This window comes from Prunus mume, linkage group LG3, assembly GCF_029339155.1.
Source record: "Prunus mume cultivar Tortuosa linkage group LG3, ASM2933915v1, whole genome shotgun sequence".
Taxonomy (NCBI): Eukaryota; Viridiplantae; Streptophyta; class Magnoliopsida; order Rosales; family Rosaceae; genus Prunus; species Prunus mume.
Genome location: NC_142700.1, coordinates 15,100,837 through 15,127,996, shown reverse-complemented (window position 1 = coordinate 15,127,996; position 27,160 = coordinate 15,100,837). Strand labels below are relative to the sequence as shown.

General features: G+C 37.1%; 4 protein-coding genes and 1 long non-coding RNA gene across 6 annotated transcripts; 2 read left to right on the top strand and 3 right to left on the bottom strand.

Annotated features, from left to right (window-relative positions):
- Nucleotides 1-5,110: 5,110 nt before the first annotated feature.
- On the bottom strand, nt 5,111-6,040 carry LOC103326360 (uncharacterized). The gene is made up of 2 exons (XM_089048159.1): nt 5,517-6,040; nt 5,111-5,377 (listed from the first exon to the last, which is right to left on the bottom strand). Exons 1-2 carry the CDS (start codon nt 5,834-5,836, stop codon nt 5,320-5,322), a joined length of 378 nt encoding a protein of 125 aa, XP_088904285.1. The 5' UTR covers nt 5,837-6,040; the 3' UTR covers nt 5,111-5,319.
- Nucleotides 6,041-10,075: 4,035 nt separating this feature from the next.
- LOC103326359 (RNA-binding (RRM/RBD/RNP motifs) family protein) lies at nt 10,076-13,148 on the bottom strand. The gene is made up of 4 exons (XM_008228576.3): nt 12,859-13,148; nt 11,696-11,764; nt 11,506-11,612; nt 10,076-10,465 (listed from the first exon to the last, which is right to left on the bottom strand). The coding sequence occupies exons 1-4, from the start codon at nt 13,010-13,012 to the stop codon at nt 10,367-10,369; spliced, it is 429 nt and encodes a 142-aa protein (XP_008226798.2). The 5' UTR covers nt 13,013-13,148; the 3' UTR covers nt 10,076-10,366.
- A 4,030-nt stretch (nt 13,149-17,178) lies between these two features.
- On the top strand, nt 17,179-20,782 carry BGLU41 (beta glucosidase 41). 2 transcript variants are annotated; one of them, XM_008228574.3, is made up of 14 exons: nt 17,181-17,526; nt 17,610-17,676; nt 17,801-17,859; nt 18,282-18,357; nt 18,437-18,508; nt 18,610-18,697; nt 18,772-19,027; nt 19,152-19,267; nt 19,347-19,446; nt 19,537-19,570; nt 19,941-19,972; nt 20,056-20,158; nt 20,233-20,341; nt 20,487-20,782. In XM_008228574.3, the coding sequence occupies exons 1-14, from the start codon at nt 17,410-17,412 to the stop codon at nt 20,710-20,712; spliced, it is 1,455 nt and encodes a 484-aa protein (XP_008226796.1). In that variant the 5' UTR covers nt 17,181-17,409; the 3' UTR covers nt 20,713-20,782. The 2 variants fall into 2 exon arrangements, with proteins under 2 accessions (XP_008226795.1, XP_008226796.1); XM_008228573.3 differs by having other exon boundaries at nt 17,179-17,526; nt 19,347-19,570.
- On the bottom strand, nt 19,241-21,377 carry LOC148918839 (uncharacterized). Its single transcript, XR_016125142.1, has 3 exons — nt 21,162-21,377; nt 19,925-20,446; nt 19,241-19,552 (listed from the first exon to the last, which is right to left on the bottom strand). It is a non-coding gene; the product is annotated as an uncharacterized LOC148918839 (long non-coding RNA).
- Nucleotides 21,378-22,125: 748 nt separating this feature from the next.
- Nucleotides 22,126-26,645, top strand: LOC103326357 (mRNA capping enzyme family protein). The gene is made up of 13 exons (XM_008228572.2): nt 22,126-22,394; nt 22,898-23,037; nt 23,129-23,197; nt 23,282-23,353; nt 24,235-24,336; nt 24,497-24,553; nt 24,665-24,803; nt 25,027-25,091; nt 25,217-25,267; nt 25,385-25,447; nt 25,664-25,787; nt 25,972-26,033; nt 26,165-26,645. Exons 1-13 carry the CDS (start codon nt 22,319-22,321, stop codon nt 26,258-26,260), a joined length of 1,116 nt encoding a protein of 371 aa, XP_008226794.2. The 5' UTR covers nt 22,126-22,318; the 3' UTR covers nt 26,261-26,645.
- Nucleotides 26,646-27,160: the final 515 nt, after the last annotated feature.

Genomic DNA, 27,160 nt, shown 5'->3' with positions numbered 1-27,160 from the left:
GCCAATACTGGTTCCTCCACAGCCTCTGCTTCTTCTTCCTCTTTTAAATTGAACAATATTTTACATGTCCCTCGCATTACTCAAAATCTGTTATCTGTGCATCGCTTTGTTTGTGATAACCACTGCATACTAATGTTCACTCCTTTTGAATGTCTTGTGAAGGATCTAGCCTCGGGACGCCTTCTCTATCGTGGCCCCACTGATGGCCATCTATATCCTATCAACCTCTCAATTTTTCCCAAGTCTCCACCTGCTGCTATTCTCAGTACCAAGGCTTCCTCTTCCCTGTGGCACAAGCGTCTGGGCCACCCCTCCTCCGTCACCGTTCAATACATCATCTCTCACTATCGTCTTCCTCTCCACCGCTCTTCAGCTCATCCATCTATTTGTCAAGACTGTCAATTAGGCAGAAGTTCCAAGTTACCTTTTAGCACATCTAGCACCACTACTTCCTCTCCTTTAGAATTAATACACACCGATGTTTGGGGGCCTTCCCCTGTTCCCTCTGTATCTGGATATCGATTTTACATCATTTTCATAGATGATTTCTCAAGATTTACTTGGCTTTATCCCCTTCACACTAAAACTAATGTCTTTCCGGTTTTTCAGCAGTTTAAGTCTCTGGTTGAAAATCAATTTAATATGAAAATTAAGACAGTCCGGTGTGATAACGGTGGTGAGTTCACTAGCACACACTTTCGACAATTTCTAGCCTCTCATGGCATCATTCATCAACTTACATGCCCTCATACCCCTGAACAAAACGGCATGTCTGAACGTAAACACCGACATATAATTGAGCTTACTCGCACCCTATTTGCGCAGTCTCATCTGCCAATCAAATATTGGGTTGAAATTGCTCAGACATCCGTATATCTAATCAATCGATTGCCTTCACTTTCCTTGCAGAAAACAAGTCCATTGCAGAAACTGTTCAACTGTACTCCTGACTACCAATTTCTCAAAGCGTATGGCTGTGCTTGCTATCCCTGGCTCCGTCCGTATTCCTCTCACAAGCTCGAATTTCGCAGCAAACCCTGCATCTTCATTGGCTATGGTGTCCATCAAAAAGGCTGTCGATGCCTTGATCAGAGTTCTGGCCGTGTATATGTTTCTCGTTATGTGGTATTTGACAAACATCATTTTCCCTTCACTGAGCCACGCCCTTCCCCTACAGCTTCCCAGGCTTCTACCCCTCCTCCCTCATCTCCATATCTTCTCATTCCTCCTCCCCAATCTACTTCTTTAACTCCCAACCCCCTTGCCCTGCTTCTACCCAACCTCATTCCCCACCTCGGTCTCCAATATCCTCAACCTCAGCCCCAATCCCACCCTCACCTCCACCTCTTCCCGCTCCTCCGCCCCCTCCTTCCAACACACATCCATGCAAACTCGATCCAAATCCGGTATCACCAAGCCAAAAACCTTTCTCACCCGTCATCCATTTCCGCAGGCTTACCTTACCACTTCCTCCTCTCCCAAAATCCCTTCTACATACAAACAGGCAGCCCAAGACCCCAAATGGCTACAGGCCATGCAAGATGAAATTGCTGCTCTTCGTACAACAAAAACGTGGTCCCTTGTCCCTCCTAGTAATGCTCACAACCTCGTTGGTTGTAAATGGGTCTTCCGGATCAAACAGCATGCTGATGGATCCATTGAGCGCTATAAAGCTCGGCTTGTCGCCAAGGGATTTAACCAACTTCAGGGCATTGACTATTCTGAAACCTTCAGCCCCGTTGCCAAACCGACAACCATTCGGATTCTACTGTCATTGGTTGTCCAGAACAATTGGCCAATCTCCCAACTTGATGTGTCCAATGCATTTCTCCATGGGCATCTTCAAGAACAGGTGTTTATGATGCAGCCTCCAGGTTTTGCAGATCCTTCCTATCCCCACTATGTTTGTCAGTTGCATCGTTCCTTGTATGGCCTTAAACAGGCTCCTCGTGCTTGGTATGAGGAACTACAAGATGCTCTTCTCTCCTTGGGCTTCAAGACATCCACTGCCGATACATCTTTGTTTATCAAAATCGATACCTCTGCCACTTTTCTACTTGTTTATGTTGATGACATTGTCATCACTGGCAGTGACTCCAACTACTGCACCTCTCTTATTTCCCAACTCCGTCAACAATTTGCAATCAAGGATTTGGGACCCCTCCACTACTTCTTGGGCTTAGAAGTGCACCGTGATTTGTCAGGGCTTTTTCTTAGCCAAACAAAATACACTGTTGATCTCCTCAAAAAGACTGACATGATTGATGCCAAACCATCCCCATCTCCAGCCACCATCTCCAAATTAGACTCCCAAACAGGTTCTCTATTGTCTGGTCCCACCGCTTACCGATCCATTGTAGGTGCCCTCCAATACTTGACATGGACTCGGCCAGACATCACTTATGATGTCAACCAAGTTTGCCAATACCTTCATGCTCCTACTACATTTCACCTCACAGCCGTCAAAAGAATTCTTCGTTATCTCAAATCCAACCCCACTTATGGCATTCATCTCAGCAAAGGTTCTTCTCAACTCACAGCTTATTGTGATGCCGACTGGGCAGGTTGTCCTGACAATCGTCGCTCAACAACTGGGTTTTGCATCTTTCTTGGCAATAATCTAATATCTTGGTCCTCCAAAAAGCAGCAAACAGTTGCTCATTCTTCGACAGAAGCCGAATATAGAGCCCTAGCCACAACCATTGCTGAAGTTCTCTGGCTATGCACACTTTTGAGAGAATTGCACATCTCTTTGCCCTCCCCACCATTGCTCTTGTGTGACAATATTAGCGCCATTGCTCTTGCTGCCAATCCTATTTTCCTCGCTCGAATGAAACACATTGAAGTTGACTATCACTTCATTCGGGATTTGGTCATTGCCAAGGCCATTTCCATTCTTCATGTTCCTTCGCACTCTCAACTAGCCGACATCCTTACCAAAGGCCTTTCAATTGATCGTTTTCACACTCTCAGCGACAAGCTCATCACTGGGTTACCCACTATGAGCTTGCGGGGGGATGATAAACAGAGTACACAATCATAGGTGCAAATACACAGCAAATCCAATGCATACAATCTCCAGCTCAGCAATATTCTAGAAGAGAAGGAACTTACTAGTCATATATCCATCCTACACCTGTCATCATCTCCATATTCTTTGTAACCAATTCTATTCCAGATTATTCTTTTCAAGTGTATATAAACAGTGGTATTCTCACTGTACAAGCATGAATGAAATATACAATTCCAACCTTTCTTTTACTCTGTTCTTAATTCTTCACACACCCCTCAAATAATCCCATTTTAAAGAGAAAGTTGAGAATTAGGGAAAATTATCCTAAGATTAACAAAAACAACACCACATATTGTTTTTCATTTTTAATTGCAATTTGCTTCTCTCCCAAAAAGGCCAAACCTGCCATATAATCGTCAACTGTTTAATGGACGATGGCTTGGATTTAACCCCACTCCCAACATAATTATAAGAAGAGAGATCTCAAGTCACCTTGGGTCTAACTAAGTGGAAAACGGTATTTTAAGAATCCTACATAACACCTTAGTAGTTTGTACTCTCCTTTCCTTTATAATTTAGATTATCGTGGAGAGAGAGAGAGAGAGAGAGAGAGAGAGAGATACCTCAACTTCCATGACTTTGTTAGACCAAATATGTCTGCATTGGGCTGAGTTGGATATGACCCAGCTTTTGCCTCTTGCCAGTGCCATTAGGAGTTGACAATTATATAAACTATTATTATTGGGCTTGACTCTCCCAATCCAGTTGGCGTTTGAATCCTTCCAAGCTTCAAGTCAAGAGAAAGTGTAACTAATTAAGCCCAATGAAACAACAAATAATGCTCTCCATTTGCAACATATATAAACCTAAATAAAAGCAACGAAGAAATAGGTAAGTAAATGACTAGACTCTGGACTATGTTGCGGTTGAGGAACAGATTCATTCGATGATCTACGAACGATACTGCTTATAATCTTGCAGGCCAAATGAAGATCCTGCTCTAACACTGCAGACTTTGTAGCTAGTTTCTACGTTATAAAAACCAGTGCTCGTGTCATGAGCATCCAACAGTATACCAAGTATACACAAGCTTGGTTGGACCAACCCAAAGAACCAAAAAAATATTTGTTTATTGGCATCTCTTCTTTCTTTTCCTGCAAAAGTATAGAAATAATCAAACATCAAAACCCAGTAGTGTTACTATTTTGGTGTGCGTGATGCCGTCTTTGATGACATGAACCGTTTTTCTTAGAAACGTATATTTGTTCTTGAACAAAACAGCGTTTTTTACAATGTAGGATGGATTTTTATTTAACCCCAAGAAAAGAACACACAACTTCCAAAATTTTCGTTCTCTAACATTTTATGGGTCCCCTGTTCTTTTTTTTCATTATTCTGTTTGGTCTTACTCCAATATGTTTAATAAAAATGAGGGTTTTTTATATATAAAAGAATATGGGTTAGTTGAGTGGGCTTAAGATCATTGCTTTTGGATTTTAGAATCTTGGCTCCAAGATCCACAGTGTTGTTTTTGTACTATTAATTTAATGACATGTATTTATCCATATTTAAACATAGAAACACACCCAAAATTCAACTTTTTGTGTGTTTATAAATGGGTTTTGAGTGTGTAATGATATATGTTTAAATAGTGCTGATAATTTCAACTCCATTTTGGTGTTTTATGAAACAATTTAATGACCCATAATTTTGTTCTGATTAAGGTGATACAGAGTTTCGAAAGGCGTAGGCCTCAAGACTTATGTCTCGCTTTATAAAATTAAAAACTTTTGATGAGCTCAATGTCTTGAAAGAAATTGATATCTATTGACACATAACCAACCAAACTCAAAGACTCACCTTGTTCAGAAAAATTAGGACATTGGTTTGGATTTTCAAGATTTGAGTTTTGTATCGTGCGGGTGAACTCTTTTTTTGTTTTGTTTTATTTTGGCTATAACTAGATTCGAAAGTGAGACCTCTTTCAATCTTGGTAAGAAATACATCACTGAGCTAATTTAAATTCATGGATTATTGTAATTGTAATTGTAACAATTTCTTTCTTCACCATGTCATTTTTTTCTTCAACAAAAGAAAGGAGAGAAAATGAAAACTTAATAACAATGGTGGGAAATATACAATTGCACTAATTGAGTATGAGGGTACACAATACAAGAAACTTTCAACATGTACTTAATTGTTATTTTCCTAAAACTTCATATACACACACCAACACTCTATCTCTCTCTCTCTCTCTCTCACCCAATTTCGAGCATCAACAATAGCTGACTGTTAATTTAATCCCATCAAAACATAAACGGCGTCGGAGAGAACGCCGGAATCGCCGTCGTAAGTGAAGCTCGCCTGAAAATTCCACCCCAAAAAAATTAACATCATTAGCCATAACATACACCTACCACCAAATACAAGTTCTGGACCTTGCGTTGTCGTTTCGTTAAATGGCAAAGCAACGGACAGTTTTACTTTTTTACTATTTACGTACCCGTAATCCTCGCCGTGGCTGCGGACCTGAGCTATCGTCCGACTCTGGCCGCTCTTCCTCTTCACGGCTCGCTCAACCTCAGCCGTCCGATCCACCACCATCGCAACAACGTTGTCCTCGGAAATCGAGGTGAGCGACGGCCTCCACTCTACCGAATTTGGTGACGTGGAGCCCGAGTTCCCGGGCCTTCCCCGCTTCCTGCGCCGGTGCATTCGGCGAGGCACAAGCGAGCTGGTCTCTTCGGAGAGAGGAGCCTGCTCGCCTGTTGTTGCCGGACGTGCGATCCCGCAGCAAGACACGAACTCCAACAAGAACTTCATGTCGCGGTTATCTACGACGATGTGTGCTTTAACTAGGGAATTGTGCAAAAGAGAGGGGGCTTGGAACTGGGGTTATTTACAGTTTGTGCCACAGCCTGAGTTTCATTTTGGTTGAGGGGGTTTCTGTTTGAGAGGGTGGAGAGATGAGGTTGAGGAGTGGACTTTGTTTCCTGACTCTCTCCTCTGGTTTTGGTGGGAGAGCGCGGGGGTTTTTATAATGTGTTGGGTTAACTTTGGATCAACTGCGAAAGATTAGCCATTTTAATTGGGATTAGTTTATTTAATTCATAAAATAAAACCCTGGTGGGAAAATAAAATTTGAAGAAAATAGTTGGGGCCACAGGATTTGTTTTTGATAAAAGATTGTGGAAAGAGGACGTATTGAGCTAAATGATTGCGATCCATATAAATTCTTATTTTAATTTATAATTATAAAATAAAGTTTTTTAAAAAAAAAAAAGGTTGGATGTGTTTGACAAACTGATATAATCTAATTTTTACTAAAAAAACATATTGCTTTCCTAATCGCTTGTACTAAAAAAAATTATAATCTAATCTAATCTAATTTTAATGAGTTGGATGTCCACCTTAGCAACTTAGATGGTATTAAAAATGTGGCATATAGTTGATGTGGTAAGCATAATATTTTCCTTTTTTTTGGGTACAATTGATTAGGCGAGGGGGGTTACAAAAATATTCATTGCGTATCTTGAGTTTCAAACTTTTGCCAACATGGATGGAGAGGTGAAAAAGCTCAACCAATTGAGTTGTAACCCATTGACATAATTCTTACATTTTTAGGTGCAAAACTATAGAAAAATTGGGGATCAAGTTGGCCGCCTCAATGAGTTCCCCTCATAGCCGACCCTAACCATGTCACAACTTTAACATAATAAAATGTGGGAGATTTTCCATTTTAAAAGCTATGTATATTATTAATTAAATAACGCAAAGCAAATGGCTTTTATAAGAAATAATAAAGAATTACGCATAATTGACACCATGTCCTTTTTTTTACTTCGATTTGCAATTACTTGAATTGGTGTTCATATGCAGACCACGCAACCCAGTGTAAAGTGGGAACTAAATAAATCATAAAAATGGTATTGGTACAATTTAATATGCGATATATATAATTCAAAGACAATGGAGATTTTGTTTCTGCAGTTGTTCTAAGTTAAAAAAATGTGGCAATGTCACTCAAGCTGCTACCAGTTAGAGAGCAGTAACTTTGGATTGTAAAATAATTCTGGACCGACTAGCTTTTGATTTCTTATCTTATGTTTTTAGGTAATGAGATTCGTCGAAAATTTAAATTCAAAAAACTCTTCTAGATACGTACAATCATTTAACAAACCACACTATATATTGGAATATTTGTTATGACAATATGGTTTCATCATATATAGCATCTTAATCAATTGAATAAATTTGTATATTTTTAGTTTGCACTTGATTTTGAAGGGTGAAATTTTTTATGATTCAAAATATGTGTCACTTAGTTAGGTTGATATTTAATCTGCTTTGATGTGATTGGTGGTCCTGGTAGGTAGTCAAGTTATGAGCTAATTAATCAATTTTTAATTGAATGACTTAATTTCTTTCCTTCATAGACATTTTTCAACTCATCCGTGTCTATATAAAAAACAAACCTCAAAAGTATGACTTTTTCTTTTGGTGAAACTTTGCGTACTAATTTACGATGACAAATAAATAAAAATGAGAGTTTAAATTATAAGAAGGATGATGGTTTTCTTACATACATTGTCAAGGTGTCATAGGCAAGTTAAGACCATTTTCACAGATTAGACCTTATTGAAGTAACATTTTAAATTAGGCAAAAGTGATTTGAGTTTGACAAAATCTTTTAGTGTTACTTCAGGCAGTATTAGCAGGTGACCATACAGAAAATACTTGGATTTCTTTTTTTCTTTTTCTTTTTTTGAGAGAAAAAGAAATCCAAAAACATATTTATATAGATATATACTGAAGAAAATAGCACTAAACATGCCCTAGAGGAAAGGGAGAGAGGGAACAAATATGGACTGCCTGGCTGCATCAAGCCGATAGATCCATTTCAACAAGAAATTAAACGTGTAATGGTGAAGTGTCCAACAATTATGGAGGGACTGTGAATGAATTGATATCCAAGAAGCTCACCTACCAACATACCCAAATGCAAAAAGACTATCTGAAAACCCCTTTAAATCGCATAATGAAATCTGATTTCCTAATTAAATAGATGGGTCATAATCTTTGACATCAGATTACCTCATGACAAAAAGTAACTAGGATTAGTGCTTGCCTACAGGGATAAAGAAAAGAAAGACTTGCTGGACAGCTTTTGGTCCATATCCATACCACAAACGAACAAACAAACAAATCTACAAAACATCATGTATATATTAATAACAAACTGACTCGATCAATAAAACGTGTGCCACATAAGAACATGTTCTATATGGAAATGGCCAAACTGCCTGTCCAGAAATTGTCTGGACACTCTTTGATAAGTTAATTGTTTCTGTGAAGGCCACATTGATGTATCAAGTTTTGTTAGTGCTTTTGAAATGACTAAAAATGTGTTTCCTTAATAAAAGTAAGGAAAAGTGCTTTTAAATTATAAAAACCATTTTTAGTGCTTTCTAGATAAACGTCAAGTACGTGCTTAAATTATTCAAGTGACACTTCAAAGTGTTCTTCATAAACCACTTGAAATGCTTCTAGCAGAAGTGCTTTCTACAAAAGTCTAAAAAACCTTAAATCTTGAGCTTTGCTAAACACAGTCGTTCACAAATGTTGACTATCTGGTTTGATACGTGACACTCATATCAATTGAGGATGCACCACATAAAAGGATGTTCAATAGCATGCACCTTTCCCAGAAATGCAAATCTATTTCCACCACATGCACTTCTAATTCTAGCACAACATATAGTATATCTTCTCAGAGCCATATTGGTGGCTCTCGATTTCATTCATTAATTCAAACCTTCAACTAGAAAATTCTTTCCGCTTAGTTCTCACTCTAGAAAGAAAGAAAGGAACAATTCAAGAAACTATATGTGTCACTGAATTGGACAACCAGCTGTCCAAAGAAGTGAAATATTGCTTGGTGGTATAGCTGCTGAGAAACGAAGACGCATCAAACACTGTCATCTTCTAATTCCCCCAACAAATGTCCATCTAACTAAAACGATTTGCGTTGTCCTAATTGCATGACAAGGCGCTTTAACTTTGAAAATATCCCAAGTCTGGTTACTTTCAGTGTCATAAATTTTCTTGGATTGCTTCGATAAGAAGGCGTTGCTCAATGCCCATTGGCCCATTGGCCCATGTCAGAATATTATGCGAACATGCCACTGGTACAATCAGGCCACCTGTTTCTAGTGTCATTAATGGCAAGAGAGGCTATCAGAATCTGGATTGTTTTATTGTGCTAAGTTCATCTTCATCTACCATATGCCTAGAAAACAAAACTCAAGTGACAGATCACATATATACGAAGCTCCATGAAAGGCAAAGGCTACAGGAACAAGATTTTGATAACTTCATAGCAATTACCCTATAAACCCTGAGCTGCAAAATCACTCCTTGCCAAAACTAGAAAATGAAAAAGTCTAGAATTGATTTGGGTAGTTCGAATCGACCAATATAATCCGGATGAGGACGATCCTGACAAGACAAAACTGCCCACACCAAGGAGGCCGACATGACTGGAGAAAAGATGATTAGGATGACCATGTCCACTTAATTGAGTAAGTACCAACTTAGGCCTAATGTCAACCACTAAACAACAGCCCCTAAGGATAACCATAACTCAACGAACAGAAGGGCTGATCACATATTGCAAAGCTAAACCTTGAGCCACATACCCTCAGAAAAGTAAAACCCTACTTATCCCTATAACAATCAAGGATGCCGGCCACAGGCCGGTGCAAATCCAAAACGAGCAACTTGCTCGCCTTAACAACTCTCAGACAAAGACTTTAACCTACATACTTTGCTAAAGTGCTCTTCGTAAACCTAATTTTACAAATTATGATAAAGTCATTCGACCTCTTAGAAAGGCCTCATAATGTGTGGTGCTTGTTACATTTAACATACAAAGCAAGTGAGAACCTAAAAAAAACAAACCCTTCACAAATTGAAAATACAAAGCATGCGGCAAACCTTAGCTATTAATTTGCTCAAAGGAAAACATAGAAACAGACTACCCCTAAGCACAATCAACCACAATTCAAGTTGAAAATGAGGTCTCGAATATATTATCAGTACAAGTTTCTCAACATCTTAACAAAAGCAAACAGTCTTACACACTATTGTCATAAACACAGAAGATTTCTAATACATATGATTTCCAATCTTGCTTGATTGTCAAATTAGGATAATCCCCACCTCATTTTGAAAATCCCAGGCAATGAAGACCAACCCAACCTCTAACCGAAGAATGATGAAGTATAATCACCGAATTCCACTTGCTGACAAATATTATTAAATTGACAAGCTTTCTTGCCTTGGATGCAGAATTTAATAACGGCTATATGGTGGAGACATATTGTTCTCAGGCGATGAAGGTGGTTGTCTGGGTCTTGCGTATTCAGCAAATATGACCCAACCGTCAAGAAACTATACACAAACAAAACATAAATTCAGTATCAAGTGTCTATAATAACAATAATAACAAATAAATGGAAGATCATTATCACTATCAACAGAACCAAATGATACCTTCCAAGGTAGAAGTGCCAGAGAAAGCAAGCCCAATTTGGAAAAGAAAAAAAAAATCATATTTTAAAAAGCCTCACAATAATGTAAACTAGAAAAGATTGTAGCATAAATAAATAACAAGGAAACTAGATATCCGTAAACTTCCAGCATTTGTTAGTTTGGACATCGCGAAAGGTATCATGTTTAGAAGGATGATTCCTGTTGACATATCTAATTTAGGAAGTCTTCATATTGCCCCTTTAATTTGGTGGACACCAGAGCATGTGGTTTTGCAGGTGAGGGAATGCACTGGTAACTTACTTGGTGAGAAGGTTTGGTCAGAATGATAATTGTTTTCATTAATCAGGACTATCATACCATGGGGAAACCATAGAGTGAGAGATGATAGAGATGCCCACCATTAACAGGTACCAGTACTGTCATACACAATTCTGATAATTATTTGGTTGACTATTTGGTTCAAGGGGAAAGACAGTTCCAATTAATTGTTGTATAGGCAAGAAAACAAAATCTGGTCAACTTCTGCTTCAGTGCGTGGAAGGATCTTCTAATCTCCATGCTGAAAATTCCTTAAGTTGTGCTTAGATTAGTAAAAGCATGTCCATTTCGTTTGCCTTAAAACATAAGGAACAGAAACAGAAAACAATTTCAAATGGTAGCCAATTTTGGACAAAGGTGTTCTCTTTTTTACAAGGAGCTGGTGTAAGTTTTTCAGAAGCAAAAGTTTCAGTTTATTGAACTTCTTTACTTTTCACAGTTGTGAGCTTTGAGCGCCAACATATACCCAATGGAACAAGGCTTCCATGACATAAAATAAAGAACCATTTTGTTGGCTTGAGGGAGGCCACATTGCAAATCACCAAAATATTGTGTTATAGATTAAATTATCATATGGTGTCAAACTAACTATAACAGTGTAGGGAAATCTGTCAACTGACCTTTCCATCCATGCCCTCTATGCCTTTGCCAGCATCTTCTAAGGTAGCATACCTTACAAAACCAAATCCTTTAGAATATCCTGATACCCGATCGGTTACCACTCTAGCTGTAAACAGCAGAGAATAATTAGTTAATTTTTATGAAGGAAATAACAAATAAAAGTAACAACTTTACAGAATAGAAACTGACCATGAACTACTTCACCAAACTGAGAAAAGGCTTCCTGCAGTTTTTCTGAAGTAGTACGTTTGCTAAGTCCTGCAAACAAACAGATATGTGATCCAATAAAAATCATGGTACATCAAAATGTAACTCAAGTGTGAATAAATCCAGACTACTGAAGTCCATGAGTCACATATCACTTAAAGGAACAGTAAAAAGAATTTTACTTGAAAAGAAATGAAAGAAAAAGAAACATCCCGCAAGATCATCAATGGATAAGGTTTGACCCTGAAACTCTCCTGGATCTTAATAGAAACAAATTGTTCCATTAAAATAGAAACAGAGGTCTCACTTCCAACCCTTAATAATGAAAAGAAAAGGAACAAAAAAATAAAAAATCAACCAACACTACCGTTCTCCTAAATTTGTTTAAAAGCTGATCAGAACAGAACATATAAAATACATCTCACTGACCGGAATTGACCTGTAACAACCTTGTAAAACAAATATCAACTATTGTTTAAAAGTCACCTATCCATTGTTAACATCAAATGCCTCATGAATTTTCAGAATCCTCTTCCATGCCCAGTATACATCAGTCATTTGCACACTCACAAATCAAAATGATTGAGTGAGAGTTAAACAATCACTTCCAAAAGATACTATTTATTCCTTCTATTATACGTGACCTAAAACCTTTATATAAAATAAAATAAAACCCACACATCCGCTCAAGACAAACGTCAAAGAAAGAGATATCAAAAATTGGCATTTATACTACCAACCAACATATCCAACATCCAATATGAGAGCCTATAATTACAAAGTTGCAAACTTTGATTCTGCAACCCTCTGTTTGGGTTCTGAAGAAAGGAACAGTTTGTATCTAACTAGGGATCCTACAGTTTAGAACAAAATGGTAAATGATAGAAGTAAAAAAACCAATCAATTAAGTGGGTTGTTCAGTTTTTAGGTTACCCAAGTCATTAAAAGAAAGAACTATGATTTCCTATCCTCATTTTTCCTCATCCCAGCAGCCACAAACTCGTAAATTTCCAAAATCATTGAATTACCGGCACAAAGCTACCAGCTTTTTACAACTTATAGCAAAACAAACCAAAACGCTGATGACCCACTAGAGAAATAGATGAAATATGAAAGAAAATTAGAGGTAAAATGAGGGGATATACCAGAGACGAAGAGGTTGGTGCTTGGCTCAGCCTTCTCTCGAGCCTGAGGCGCCGGAGAGTTCATTGGGGGGATGAAACTTGTTGAGAAGAGCCGTCTCAAGCCACGACTGGGCCCCGCCGCCGCTGCCGCCGCTGCTCTCAGAGTCAAAGCCATTTTCTGTGCTTTGGAGCTAAAGTCTTTCCTAAAACCCTTTCTCTAACCCCTCGACGCTGGTTTTCTAACGAGAGAGCGGGATTGAGGATGGGTTTAAGAGTCCATTACGAGCTGAAGGACCCAGTTCCTTTGATTTTGAATTCGACAAATTGGGCCTTGATCCGCTGGTTAATAGCTTTCTTACCAGTGGCTTATGCTCCTTTTTCTTACGAATACACATTTGTAAAAATAATTCTTCAAAAATATAAAAAGAAAAATTTATGCACACATGTTACACTGCTATTAGTAAGAATGTAGGGTTCCTACTTACCTAGTAAGAAGGGAAGTATTTTCCTATAAATATGTCTTACTCAAATTTTTCGGTTCCTTTAAATCTTTTGTAGGGAGGAGATTCATGACTTCTCCTATTATCTAAGAAAAATGAAAAATAGGGTCCTTGGGTTTACCTCAGTGGTTGAGGTGTTTCCCCATCCCCCCATGACCTAGCTTTGAATTCTAGAGAGTGTGTGTCCCCTCCTCCTTATCGATGTACCTAAAAAAATGTTTAGATGTAACAATCGTACGATTCACTAGATTCATAACAAATTAGTTGATTTTCACCTTTTTCTTTTTAATAAACAAGGATAAGAGACTCGAACTTAAGACTTTTTCATTATCGTGATAAGTAATACTACTAGACTAGCTAGTTTGTATTTATTAGAGAGTTTAGGGGAGGAAATAAGAAGTTGAAAATTCCCAACTTTTTATTCAAGATGGTAAAAATTGTATAATTTCTTTCTTTTGGGTGAATTCTTGATCACACATGGCATATGGTCAAGGTCTAAAATATCAATAGTATCGAAAATATTAGTAGTCCAAAAACAAGGAAATTTCAATGGAAATAGCGGGATATTATCAATATCGATAAAAATTGAATAAAAACCATAGAAATTATAAGAAAAACTTGAAAATTTTATTGAAACTTTTGAGGATGTTTATTTAGTCAATTATCTATTGGTTTATCACAAAAAATTGGAAGGAAATGCATTGCATGATGGGTTTAACTAATTTAAGTTGATTATATAGCAAGCTGACAAACACTGTAAGGTGTAAAAAATATATAATAATTAATGAAAGAAGATTAAACACACCATAATCATTTATATTATAATGATTTACATATGGTTAGTCAACTTCTTTTGGGATGCGTACACAACACAAACCAATTGGATGAACAAGGCATGATACTATTTACTATCCACTTCATAATTTTATATATATATATATATATATATATATTGATCTTTTGGTGATGATGGGCAATGCTCCACTTCACAACCACTTAAACCTTGTAGTTCTTAGAGTTCATGTTTCTTTATTAATTAAGAGTCAAGAATTTTGAGCAGCATTAGCATCCGACCGTTTACCACAGCGACCAGTCCTCCTTGCAGCAATGAGACCACATCACACTATCACCGGAAGCTCCAACAAGAACCCCACCACCACCACCAACAAGGACGGATTCAGGATTTGAAAATATGGTAGGCTAAATTTATCTTACATAGTAGAAAACGAAACGAATGAATTTCATTGAAATATAAATTTTAAAGTCAATTAGCAATTACATGATAAACTTCTCCATGAAAGGAAAACAATTGAAAGTATTTATTATCCATTACAAAAACAAACAAAAAACTAAACCATTTTAATCCATCCAAGCCAACTTGGAAAATAAAAATGAGTAGAAGTAGCCAAAATTTATAAGAAAAAAAAAATGAATTGACATTTTATGTACATAGAAAAGGTAAAGGTTTTTTTTTTTTTTTTAAACAGAAAAAAGTAAAGGATGTTCTCTAGGAATGTGTGTTTTATGAAAAGGCTGAGTAATAAATATTAATTAACCAAAGGAAGAAAAAAAAGGTTTTCTGTGGGTGGGATCACTAGGATGGGGTGTGTGGAGGTGTGCTTTGGTGGGCTAAGTATTAATATTGAACTATAAAATATCAAGTCGCCCAGACTATAGCCCATGTTAACATGTTCATAGGTCCATCCCTGACCACCAACATTATAATGTTCCACATACAAACTACACCACTTTGCCAATTAGTTTTTGGTAGCCCAACTCCTTATAAATCTTTGTTAAATTTCTAACTTTTCAATATGAGATATTTTTACATTTACATTCTCACAGGCAACACGTTCCTCACTGTCAAATTGACCTTTCTGCCACGCTATACAAACTGACATGTCTATAGTATATGCCTTCCATAGCAACAAATAGCTCATTTTGCTGTTTGTACCAAAAGGGGGTGGCGGAATGTGACATGAGCAAGCAACACACCCCTACTCGGGTCTTGAACGATGTCCCCAACACCCTTAGGTTTAGCTTTGATAACACCATCCATTAGGGACGAGTAAACTTTTAGAGTCTAGGTTTGAGAGGAGAGGAGAGGATCTAGAGAAGTACGCGATCACGAGCCTTTGCATTTGGATGTTGTGCATTTATCTGCATTTCGCAACATGTAGACCATTCTAATGATCTAACTGTTTAGGACATGACACATCAACAATTTAAGTATTAAAAATTAGTTTTTTCATTTGAAAATTGTTTCAAATTAATTATATTATTGTTTAAATAAAAAAAATAAAGTAAAAAAGATGAACGTTGAGGGTAAGGGGCTTGGGAGGAGTTGGGGAGGGGAAGGGAAGGGGAATCTGGGCTGAGGTCAGGAGGGAAAAGGGGCTTGGGTATTGATCCACCCAGATTTTGATTTTGAAAGTACGTGAAAAAGTTTTTTATGGAATATCAATTGGAATTGTATATATTCATTGAATAAACCTCTCCACTCACTGCCCTTCTCAATATACTCAATTGACCAAAAACTGTATCCCCAAATTTAATAATTTGGAGAACCAGTTTGATTTGTATTCACACCCTGCTTATTTTATGGTTGTGGGGTCAATCTATGCGTGAGAGGGAGAGAGAGATGGTGGCTTGTATGGTGGCCAGGGTGGCTTTGGGTTGGGTATGGGTGCTGGGGATAAGGGTGGGGACTGGGGAGGAAGAGTTGCTTGCCTTCTTTTTAATCTTGAATTATGTGTCATGTGACATATCGTAAATGGTTAGATCATAAGATGATTTAAATGTTGTGAAATGAAGATAAATGCACAACATCTAAATATAGATGCTCGGGATCTGTGAGTATGATTACTTGGGAACCAAGCGAAGGGGTAAATATTTGTCATGTTTAATTAATGGGTATACTTCTGTAAGAAAAGAAGAATAAAACGGCATATCAAGATAAAACTATTCGGCCACAAATTCTTGACTGTTGTCATTTTTACTCCACTAGTGCTGCTGCAGAATTTGCGCCACAAGCGGTATTCTTTTTTCTATCTTTTTTTTCTTCTTGTCTTTTCCCCCAGATTTTCAGAGGCTCAAAAGTTGATAAGTTCGTATTTTCCACGCAATTCATACGCCAAGCCAAGGCCCCTTGTGTTTCAATAATAATCCATGTTTTAAAATAATATAATTAATGCAGTCGATGATGATCTGTCCCTTTTTTTTTATTTTCTTTTTCTTTTTCTTCTTTTTTTGGGTTGATGACTAATCAAGGCCACATAATTTTCATACTCTAATTATTCTATCATGAGATGGTGGCTACATGTTTTTTTTTTAAAGTCAATACTAAAAAATAAAATAAAATAAATGAAAAGAAGGCAATGGAGATGAAAATATATTAGTCTTCTTCTTCCTACCAACTAGAGCTTATATGTAGTTGACGACGTTGCTCAAGGTTTAAGTTTACCCTTCATTTGGACTCTTGCTTCATGCTCATCATTCCTCTCAATCACAATCCCCACAAACAGTACGAGCAAAATTATAAAACAATATAAATTTTCAAAATTAGATAAACCCTTTTAAATTGATTATCAAATGTGTAATTTGCTTCCTCTAGGGAGTGTTTTATCTTCTATAATGTGTTGCAAATGACCCATTAGTGTAGTGGTTTGGAATAATTGCTCTCTCAAGTAAGAACTTTGGGTTCGAGTCATAGCATTCGTATTGTGTGTGTGAGTTTAGTATACCCCTCTCAATAAAAAAAGTTCCTCAAATCTAATATACCGTGCACACAAATCTTATATACCGTGCACACAATGGGCAGCCAACCTCCCCAAGTCACCTTCTAGTGCAAGAGAAAGCTACATCGCTTTTGCCCATTTTGACTCTCTCTCTCTCTCTTCTTCTTCTTCTTATTTTCCTTTTTTTTTTGGGTGAGTGTGGGAAATATTCTTCACTTTACAACTACGATAGCTTCTACTTCCTCTATAAATTAAGAATCTTCAATGAAGCTGGAAACTAACCTGCAAGCACCTCAAGAACTTCCTATGCAGAAACTGAAGAAGAGTTCACCAATATGAGACTGTGCCTTATCCTGTTTTTGATAACCAGGCTATTTACAAACTCTCAATCAATTAGCAGAGCTGATTTCCCAGATGGGTTCGTTTTCGGAACGGCTTCTTCAGCATACCAGGTACTTCTTTGTTTTGGTTTTAACAACATGATAGAGCTTAGAACATAAAAGAGCAGTTAATCATGGAGTATTGTATGTGGTAGTTTGAGGGGGCTGTAAATGAAGGAAACAAGGGAGCTAGCGTATGGGATACTTTCACAAAAGAACCAGGTAAGAACTCAAATTTGATTTGCAGTTTTAAATTATGCTAAAAAGAAATTTAACAATAAAATACAGAACATATGATCCGAAGCGGCATCTTGTGATTGCTTTGCTTGTTTTCTATTGCTAACAGGGAGGATTTTGGACTTCAGCAATGCAGACACAGCCGTGGATCAATATCACAGATTTCAGGTGAACTGCAGAGTGACCTTGATTGACTTTAAAATTAACATTGTAGAGTTTTAACCTTACAAGCAATAGCAGATTATCTCCAACTTTTCTTTATTTTCTTTTCTTCTAAGTCTTCTCTAGTTTAGATATAAAAGAAGTTCTCACTTCAATTAAACAAAGAACCTGTCCATTGAATGGTTATGGAGAGAGAAATTATTTGGATAAGATTACTTATAATCTTCTAACAATGAAAGAAGTATAAAATTATAAAAGTAAGAACATTGAGATAAGCGATGGCAATGATGCATCAACAACTTTAATAGTATAACAGGAAACAAATCCAAACAAGACAGTTGGCAGAGTTCAAATAAATTATTAGCCAACAGACTGCTAATCTCTTACTTTGCCCCAAAATAGAGAGACTAAAAACTCAAAATTTACAGAGTGATATAGACTTGATGAAGGATATGGGAGTGGATGCATACAGATTCTCGATATCGTGGCCAAGAATTTTTCCAAGTAAGATCTGATTCTGTTTTGTTTTAACTATTTCATTGTCATCTGATTACTTAACGCTTTTGAAAATAACCTTAAACAGATGGAACAGGAGAACCCAACTCAGAAGGAATAAACTACTACAACAGCCTTATAGATGCTTTGCTGGAAAAAGGTTACTCCATGAGACCTCTCTAATAAATACATTCTTAGAGAGATAATTCTTTTAGAAGAATATAATTTGATCTATTTTTAAATGTAATTCCTCTCAATCAGGGATCAAGCCTTTTGTAACACTATATCACTGGGATCTTCCACAAGTGCTTGAAGACAGATATGAAGGATGGTTGAGCACACAGATAGTGTAAGTATCAAACAGCCGCAGGAGACATTTTGAAAATGCTGATAAAACATAATCCTTACCTACCTCGCTTACAGAAAAGACTTTGAACATTATGCCTTCACCTGCTTCCAAACTTTTGGAGATAGAGTGAAGCACTGGATCACCTTCAACGAGCCTCATAATACCGCTCTCCAAGGTTATGACTTAGGCATACAAGCTCCTGGGAGATGTTCGATTCTTGGTCATTTGTTTTGTAAGAAAGGAAATTCATCTGCAGAGCCATACATTGTTGCTCACAACATCCTTCTCTCTCATGCCGCTGCTTATCATAGTTACCAGCAATTTTTCAAGGTACCCTGATTTCCATAGAATATTACTTCCTAACTCAAGTACTAATCATTATGCTAAGTGTTAAAGAATCCAAAAATGGAATTTAGGCTTTCTGTATTTTTTACTTTTTCTACTGGAAACCTAGGCGAGACAAGGAGGTCAAGTAGGAATTGCACTGGATGTCAAATGGTACGAGCCTGTATCTGATAATGATGAGGACATAGATGCAGCACATAGAGCAATTGACTTCTCATTAGGATGGTAATTTCTGTTTAAACATTTTATGCATTGCATTTAGGAAGAGTCCAAAAATTGTTTATAACACAGAAAAGTGAACCAGGTTCCTTGATCCACTATTTTTTGGCAAATATCCTCTTTCCATGAAGAAGCTTGTGGGTCAGAGATTACCAGAGATTTCACAGGCAATCTCAAAATTCCTGGTTGGATCTTTGGACTTTGTTGGCATAAACCACTACACCACACTATATGCTCGAAATGACAGGACTCAGATTCGAAAGTTCATAATGCAGGATGCGATATCTGATGCTGCAGTAATTATAACCCGTAAGATGCCAAAGTACAACCTTCTACCCGCTGGTAGTGTTTGGTTGCTGGAATGATCATTGGGATGGAATGGAATGAAATAAAAAATAGGAATGGATGTCGAAAGAGTTAAAGGTCGAAGTAGGACGAATAGAAAATTGGTAAGGACAGCAATTGGAATCCATCATTTTGGGGGAATGGGGAACGTGCATTCCTTTATTTTCTGTCAACCAAGCAATGGAATGGGTGCTCCATATGGCATTCTTACCTATGGAATGCCTATTCCATTCCAAGGTTCATTCCAATCAACCAAACACTTCCTAAAAGTAAATATGAAATAATGAAAATCAGAATTTCAACTGATAATTATTATACCTGACTTTGATTGTAGCATATAAAGAAGGAGTGGCAATCGGAGAAAGAGTATGTATCAACCCCTTGCTAAACCCCTGAATTCAGTCACTGGTTTCATATTTAAGAAATTTCATCAGTCATTCCTCCTCCAGGCAGCTTCCCGCTGGTTACGCATAGTCCCATGGGGCATCCGAAAGTTGGCAAGACATCTGAAAGATAAGTACCAGAACCCTCCAGTGATAATTACAGAAAATGGTGAGTAGGTTCGGATTTAAAATTTACAAATCAAACTTTGAGAAAGTATTAACGGTTCAAATTCATGAGAACAGGTATGGATGATCCAAACAAACCTTTCATACCTTTAGAAAAGGCTTTAAAGGATGAAAAGAGGATAAGATTCCACGGGGACTATCTCTCGAACCTATCTGCTGCTATAAGGTAATAACAACTCCCCACTTTGATAGCTTGGTGTAATTTCCTGGGTTGCTGCAGGCTTGGATTGGGATGATGGAAAGTGAGACCCCAATGCCTGAGACCTCCAACCTTGTACATGCCACATTAACAGAAAACTAAATGAATACAGGCAAGACAACTGCGATGTTCGTGGTTATTTCGTGTGGTCATTGCTCGACAACTGGGAATGGAACATGGGCTACACTGTTCGGTTTGGACTTTACTATGTGGATTACAAGAAGAACCTTACAAGGATTCCTAAAACTTCAGTCCAATGGTTTAGAAGATTTCTCCAAGTTAATGATGATCTGAGAGACTACACCAGATCTAAGAACTTACTTTTGGCTACAAATTAGATAAAGCACATGTTGTACAATGCATTGAACATTCAAAGGAAAAGTCAGTAAAGCAAAAAATTCAATTAAACTCTCCAAAAGTCCAAACATTCTTATCTAAATTAGACACCATTTAAGCACCCCCAAAAAAAGAACACAATTTATTCACAAATAACCAACATCATGATTTATACAATTTGATTGACATAACTGATGTCTTTCATTCAAACAAAAAACCATGTTCTGCATACAACACCAACTTGCAAGCTTGCATATTTAACAGGCGGTTTGCTAAATCAAAAGGAGCATATGGGCTAACATTAACAACCCCCCAGCCAGGGACCATGAATTATCATGCCAATTGCAAAAGACTGGAATAATTAATATTTTTTTGGCAAACCAAAAAAAAAAAAAAAGCACATAAATTTTGGAGGAGGAATTAAAGAGCGCAGTGAGAATGGCATACCGACCTTTGCTCCCAGAGGTAAAGTACGATTTGAAACAGTGAAGTCGGAATCATCGGAGGCTAAGATTCCAGGAAGGAAGACAGAGCGAGAAACCTCTACTGATACTATTGTTGTTAACTTGTAGCTGTCGTTAGTTTTGTTGTTTTGTGTTGCTGTTATTGTTTGGTTCATATTTTGGGAGACCCTCAAAACGGATTGTTCATATTTTGGAATTTCTTTTTTCTATGTCTCTAATATGGCCCTCTTTGCACATTTCTTGCTCAAATATTCTCTTCTTAATGTAGAGTATGTTTTGAGTAATTTCCCATTGCTTACGAAAATAAAAATAAAAAATAGTTTTCATGACTCGAACTTTTAGGAGTTTTAATCTATATGCAACTAAGCTCATTATTTTGTGTAATTTTTTTTTTTAATACATAGTGAGATTGCATTCATAAATCATATTATAAGAATCATGACAAATGCTTATAAAGAATTACAACCAATATGAAGAGATTCAACAACAACATCAAACACATACGATATACCTCTCTATGATAGAGCATGGAGGGTATTTACTAAGTTTCTCATGAATGGAAGCTGATCAAACCAGCACTAATGATATAATTATGTTACTACTTTGAGATTTGAATTAAATCAATCTCAATTATAATATTTATAATTTCGGTGTGTGATTAGTAAGAATGAGAGAAATCATGAATCGAGACATCGAATGGAAAACATCACCAAAACACACCGTATGAGTGAGTTTGCGGCTTTCGATTGTTACTTTGACCATATGCGAGAAAGGTGTCATTCATATCAACCCAAACCATGCCCTAGCTAAGACCAACTTCATTCAACCTAGGAGAAAAATCACATACGCACCATACCACGTTAAACAAAATACACCTATTATTATTAGGTGATGTTAGGCCCACACAGCCTGCGAGCACAAAATCTGATACAGAGAAACACTCAAAGCAACTTTTAAGCCTTTGAAAACACCCTTCTTATTCATTCTTTGTCTCTCTCTCATCTTACTAAACACAAATAGAAAAACGTTGCTGTCTGTATTTGTTTCCTTTGCCTTTTTGATAGCAAAGCTCTGATTTTGAGCCGGCATTCGATTATTTACCGCAAACCCGGATAGTGTGCTAGTGTTAGTTTGATCCTTCGCCATGAAACGAGGGTACTCAGAATCCCCATCCACCTCTCTTGGGCCACCTCAATCCAGGTTGAAGCCCAACCCAGAAGGTAATATTTGTGATGCCAAACTCATATGCCCTTTTGTTCCCTGCTTCTGATTTGTTGCTTCTTGTGGTAAATTGTTCATCTTTTTGGTTTGTTTGGGAGTTGTTGGATCTGGGTCTTGTAGTTTTTGCTGATAAAGTGAAGGGAGAGGGAGAGGGAGAGAAACATCAAAGTCTGAACTCTTTTTCTATTTTGTGTTTTCGATTGGTAATTCATTCAATATTTGTTGTGTTCCTGATTAGTGTGGCTGTTTAATTCGAACCTGGGATTCTTAGTTCCCCAACTAACGTATTTGGTTTATAACAGTGGAAACTGAGAGAAGGTGAATATAACTAAATTTTGATTTTGCTACTTTTTACTCTTTTCAATCTCTACATAATGAAAATTTCAATATTGAAATCTATTTTTTAGCTCTTCCGTACAAAACTTGCAGTGATATTGAACGCAACAATGGTGTTAGGTTGTTCTTTTTTAATTAATCTGAGTTTCTTACAATGTGGCCTTAGGTGATTCACTATTCTTGGAGGATGAAAGCACAAAAATTTTTGCACGTAAAGTGGCAGATCATTACAGTGCAAGGACGAATCAAACGCTGGAAGAACGAGAAGCTAGTCCAATCATCCATTTAAAAAAGCTTAACAATTGGGTATGTCCTTTAATCTCGTAGATACTCCATAATGGTATAATCACACTCCATATTTTTCCAATTGCTTATAGTTCCTTCTCATATTGAGCAGATTAAGAGTGTCTTAATTCAACTCTATGCTCGCAGAGGAGATGCTGTACTTGATCTTGCATGTGGCAAGGTATTGATAGTCCATTACGTCTTCCTTTTTCCCCCTCCTTCCACTAATTTTCTCTTTTTAATATATTTTTTTCTTTTTGGCTAGGGTGGTGATCTCATCAAATGGGACAAGGCCAAAATTGGATATTATGTTGGCATCGATATCGCTGATGGCTCAGTAAGTACTGAAATTTGGTTACAATTAGCTCATTGGTTCACAATTTTCTTTCACGTAATAGCTCCATATATTTATAACTTAGATGTGATTGAGGCCGTCTAAGCTTTTCATCAAAGTTATCTTTCTATGGAGTACAAAAATTGATTCTAGGACCATTTTACTGTATTGCTACTCAATTGCTCACTTACGTTTCCAGAATGCATAATTTTTGCACTAGTGCTAGAGTTGTAGTTGCTCTACATTATAGCTATTATGAAGTGTCCTTTATTCTATTTCCAAATTTGGCCTGATCTGCTGGAGAGGTTTCTTTTTCTCTATTCAATACTTCCTACATTTTTATTTGGTGTGGAAGGAAAGTATTTCCCTTTTCAATCAAGGAATGAGTTTTGGGGAACTCTAGTATATAGGGCCTAGTCCAGGGTTTAGGATGATGCTGTATTGCTCCGTGGAGGCCATGAGTTGAGACTTGAGAGGTTTCAACAGTACCTTTAACTTATCCTTATTGTCGATGGTGGATTTGATCTCCCTCTGGATGTGGACTATTTTTTTAAAACCATGTAAATTCTGTCTTTTGTGTGCTTGTTTGCCTTTCTTGTGAATTACATAGTTTTTCATTAACCTGCACCTCATCATGTAGTGATAAATTGCTGAGTCTTTACGACAGTAAAGGATTTTCTGAACACCATCCTTCCTCTTTCAAGCATGACATATTCCTTGTATGGGTATATTTTCCTGATGACAAATAAATGACTTCTTTTCGCTCAAGACCTTATGAAGATGTGCTGTAGTCGTTTTGTTGTCTGCCTTGTTGTTACGGTTTACTTTTTTCAAATGTGTGCCACCATCAACCATCTTATTACTATTTTCAAATTTACGTACAGATAGAAGATTGTCGTACCCGTTACAATGGCGATGCTGACCATCATCAACGCCGTAAAAAATTTACATTTCCCGCCCACCTTATATGTGGAGATTGTTTTGAGGTACTTGCAAATATAATTGCTGCTCTTAAAACTGTTATTTTGTCCCTAGGGAGCTTGGGTTTGACTCAATCAAAGAAGCAGCCATTAGGCAGCAGCATATGTGGTAATGCTGCTATGTTGTTCTATGCACTATGATTATTAATGCTGTGGATGGTTTCAGGTTCGCCTGGATAAAGTCCTGGCTGATGATGCCCCCTTTGATATTTGCAGTTGCCAGGTGAGCCTATCCGTGCACTAATAGATTTCTACCTTCTGTTGTAACGTAACTAAAAATTTGAGGGGAATAAAGCTTTGAAACAGAACCATCAAAATACATTTTATTTTGCAGTTTGCCTTGCATTATTCCTGGTCTACTGAAGCACGTGCACGACGAGCCTTGGCTAATGTCTCGGCTTTACTTCGTCCTGGCGGTACTTTCATTGGAACAATGCCTGATGCCAATGTGATCATCAAAAAGCTTAGAGAAGGTTTATTTTACACCTTAAACATTTTCGTCTCTTTTGGAGAGTAACCAAGGATCACCCCTTCATAAGTCCTGTAAATCCTCACATAAGCAATATATGTTCTTTTAAGCCCAGTAGATAGAGAAGTTCATTAGATATAGAAATATTTAGCATTAAGATTGTTGGGCATGGCAAACCACTTTTGTCATTATTGATTTGAGTTCCTATTTTCATTGTGAATGTCCAGCTGAAGGATTGGTCTTTGGTAATAGTGTCTACTGGATACGATTTGATGAAGAATTTTCGGAAAAGGTATGTTGTCACTCATGTGCTTTATTTTTCATTTATTTAGTTATTCTCCAAGCTGATACATTACCTATGAAAACACGAGTATTGAAAATTTTCCAAATTTGACGATGACTTCATGTATGACTCAGAAATTCAAGTCTTCAAGCCCCTTTGGTATCCAGTACAAGTTTCACCTGGAGGTATCTAATATGTTTATTTATATGCTCTGTTTGTATATGGTTGTATCTAAAATGTTAAGCTGGATGGTTCCATTTAACTTTTTTTCCCATGATTTCTGATATAAATTTTCTATGCAGGATGCTGTTGATTGTCCTGAATGGATTGTCCCCTTTCATGTCTTCAAATCCCTGGTAGAAGAGGTATAATTTCTTCTTGTATATCAATGTCACCAGCTTTTGAAAGCTGTATCTTACTTGTAAATACAAATGGTGATGGAAGTGCATTCAGAAGAACACTCTTTGCTATTTAAAATGTTTTTCTACTTGTAACTGAGAACAAGTATGTGAAATTTTTTTGCAAGATATGGAGCTAGTTTTTGTGAAGAACTCCCATGAATTTGTGTTTACCTTTTGCAGTATGATATGGAGCTAGTTTTTGTGAAGAACTCACATGAATTTGTGCATGAGTATATGAAAAAACCAGAATATGTGGAGCTAATGCGGAGGCTTGGTGCATTAGGTGATGGTAACCAAGATCAGAGTATGTTCATTCCCTGTAACCCTTTATTTCCTCTTTACAAACAAACAGTGGATTAATTGTGACCCAAATTTGTTTCAACTGCTTATTGATTTTGTCATTCACTAAAATGATGTGTTGTCATTAGAATGCCTCTGATGAGTTTTTAGTAGTGATCATTTTTCATTATTGCTTTGGCAATATCCAGGCACGCTATCACAAGATGAATGGGAAGTAGCTTATTTGTATTTGGCATTTGTCTTGAGGAAGGTGAGTGCATGTTCCTAGTGCAAAATAACCTGTGTGATTAATCCCATTTCGGTGTCGCTGTTGCTGTTAATATTGTCCGTGTTTGCATTCGTGTGATTGTGTGTTGAGGAATAAATCTGTGTTATTTTCAGCGAGGCCAACCTGATCAGGCACAAGCAAACGGTAGAAGAGACAAAGGGAAGATGCATATATCAAAAGAGGACATAATGTACGTCAGCAATGATTAATGGAAAAACAATAATGTCTGGAATATCCATTTTCATAGCAAAAAAAGAACAATGATTTTGCAGCATGGAGAAGCCTCTGCTTGGCCAAATGGGAAAGGGAAGAGAGCTCAACTCCCCACACTGTTCTACTAGCTACTTGTAGAAATGGATGTAATTACTCAATTTTGTAGATTTAAACAATGATCTAAGATTTGTAATTTACATTTTAATTGAAGAATGCTCCCGAGGAAATAACAGTTTGTAGTCTCTCTGGGATGAGAAATATAGTTTAATTACTAAAACGTGACCACCAACCGAGTGTTTGGTGAATTGTAACATCACCGTCAGATTAGGGCAACAATTGAATAAAACTGGGTGGTTGTATTTGAACCCCCAAATTCGCTAACTTTACTTTCTTTATTTTCATTTTCCCTCAACACAAGTTTTATTCCTTATTTTGTTCTAGTATAATAAATTACAAATTTTATTCGTATATGTGGACTAGACTAGTTTGTCATTATAACATGTTTGCCTCCTTTCTTCCGAGTTCAATTCCTTTCTCGTACATTAGAATAGTTTAGAATATGACATTGGCAGGAAGGAAAAAAAGTACGTATTTTATCCTTCTTAATTTAGGAAGTTTTTATTTGCACTCTAGAAAAGTCATAATGCATTTTTTGTAATAATTTAATGGATGTGTGAGTGAGTTGCAAGAGGGTTCTCTTCGAGTGTTTGGAGGCTTTACTTATTCAACAAGTAATTCAGTTTACACAATAGTTAATCCAAACGTAATTCAACGAAGGATATATACACAGGATATCATCATTCATAGATCTCAAACCCACGATGAGGTTGAAATGCAAAACATTTCTATTTTCTGACGTAACATGATGCTAAAATCACACATTGTAAACCCTAGGA

Coding starts and splice junctions, on each gene's coding strand:
- LOC103326359 (XM_008228576.3), bottom strand. CDS start 13,012: ATGGCTTTGACTCTGAGAGCAGCGGCGGCAGCGGCGGCGGGGCCCAGT. Junction 11,765..12,858: donor CACCAACCTCTTCGTCTCTG/GTATATCCCCTC, acceptor GTTTGTTTGCAG/GACTTAGCAAACGTACTACT. Junction 11,613..11,695: donor GTTTGGTGAAGTAGTTCATG/GTCAGTTTCTAT, acceptor TGCTGTTTACAG/CTAGAGTGGTAACCGATCGG.
- LOC103326360 (XM_089048159.1), bottom strand. CDS start 5,836: ATGAAGTTCTTGTTGGAGTTCGTGTCTTGCTGCGGGATCGCACGTCCG. Junction 5,378..5,516: donor AGCCACGGCGAGGATTACGG/GTACGTAAATAG, acceptor TGGAATTTTCAG/GCGAGCTTCACTTACGACGG.
- BGLU41 (XM_008228573.3), top strand. CDS start 17,410: ATGAGACTGTGCCTTATCCTGTTTTTGATAACCAGGCTATTTACAAAC. Junction 17,527..17,609: donor CGGCTTCTTCAGCATACCAG/GTACTTCTTTGT, acceptor TGTATGTGGTAG/TTTGAGGGGGCTGTAAATGA. Junction 19,571..19,940: donor TGCTGCAGTAATTATAACCC/GTAAGATGCCAA, acceptor CTTTGATTGTAG/CATATAAAGAAGGAGTGGCA.
- LOC103326357 (XM_008228572.2), top strand. CDS start 22,319: ATGAAACGAGGGTACTCAGAATCCCCATCCACCTCTCTTGGGCCACCT. Junction 24,554..24,664: donor TTGATATTTGCAGTTGCCAG/GTGAGCCTATCC, acceptor TTTATTTTGCAG/TTTGCCTTGCATTATTCCTG. Junction 26,034..26,164: donor TGGCATTTGTCTTGAGGAAG/GTGAGTGCATGT, acceptor TGTTATTTTCAG/CGAGGCCAACCTGATCAGGC.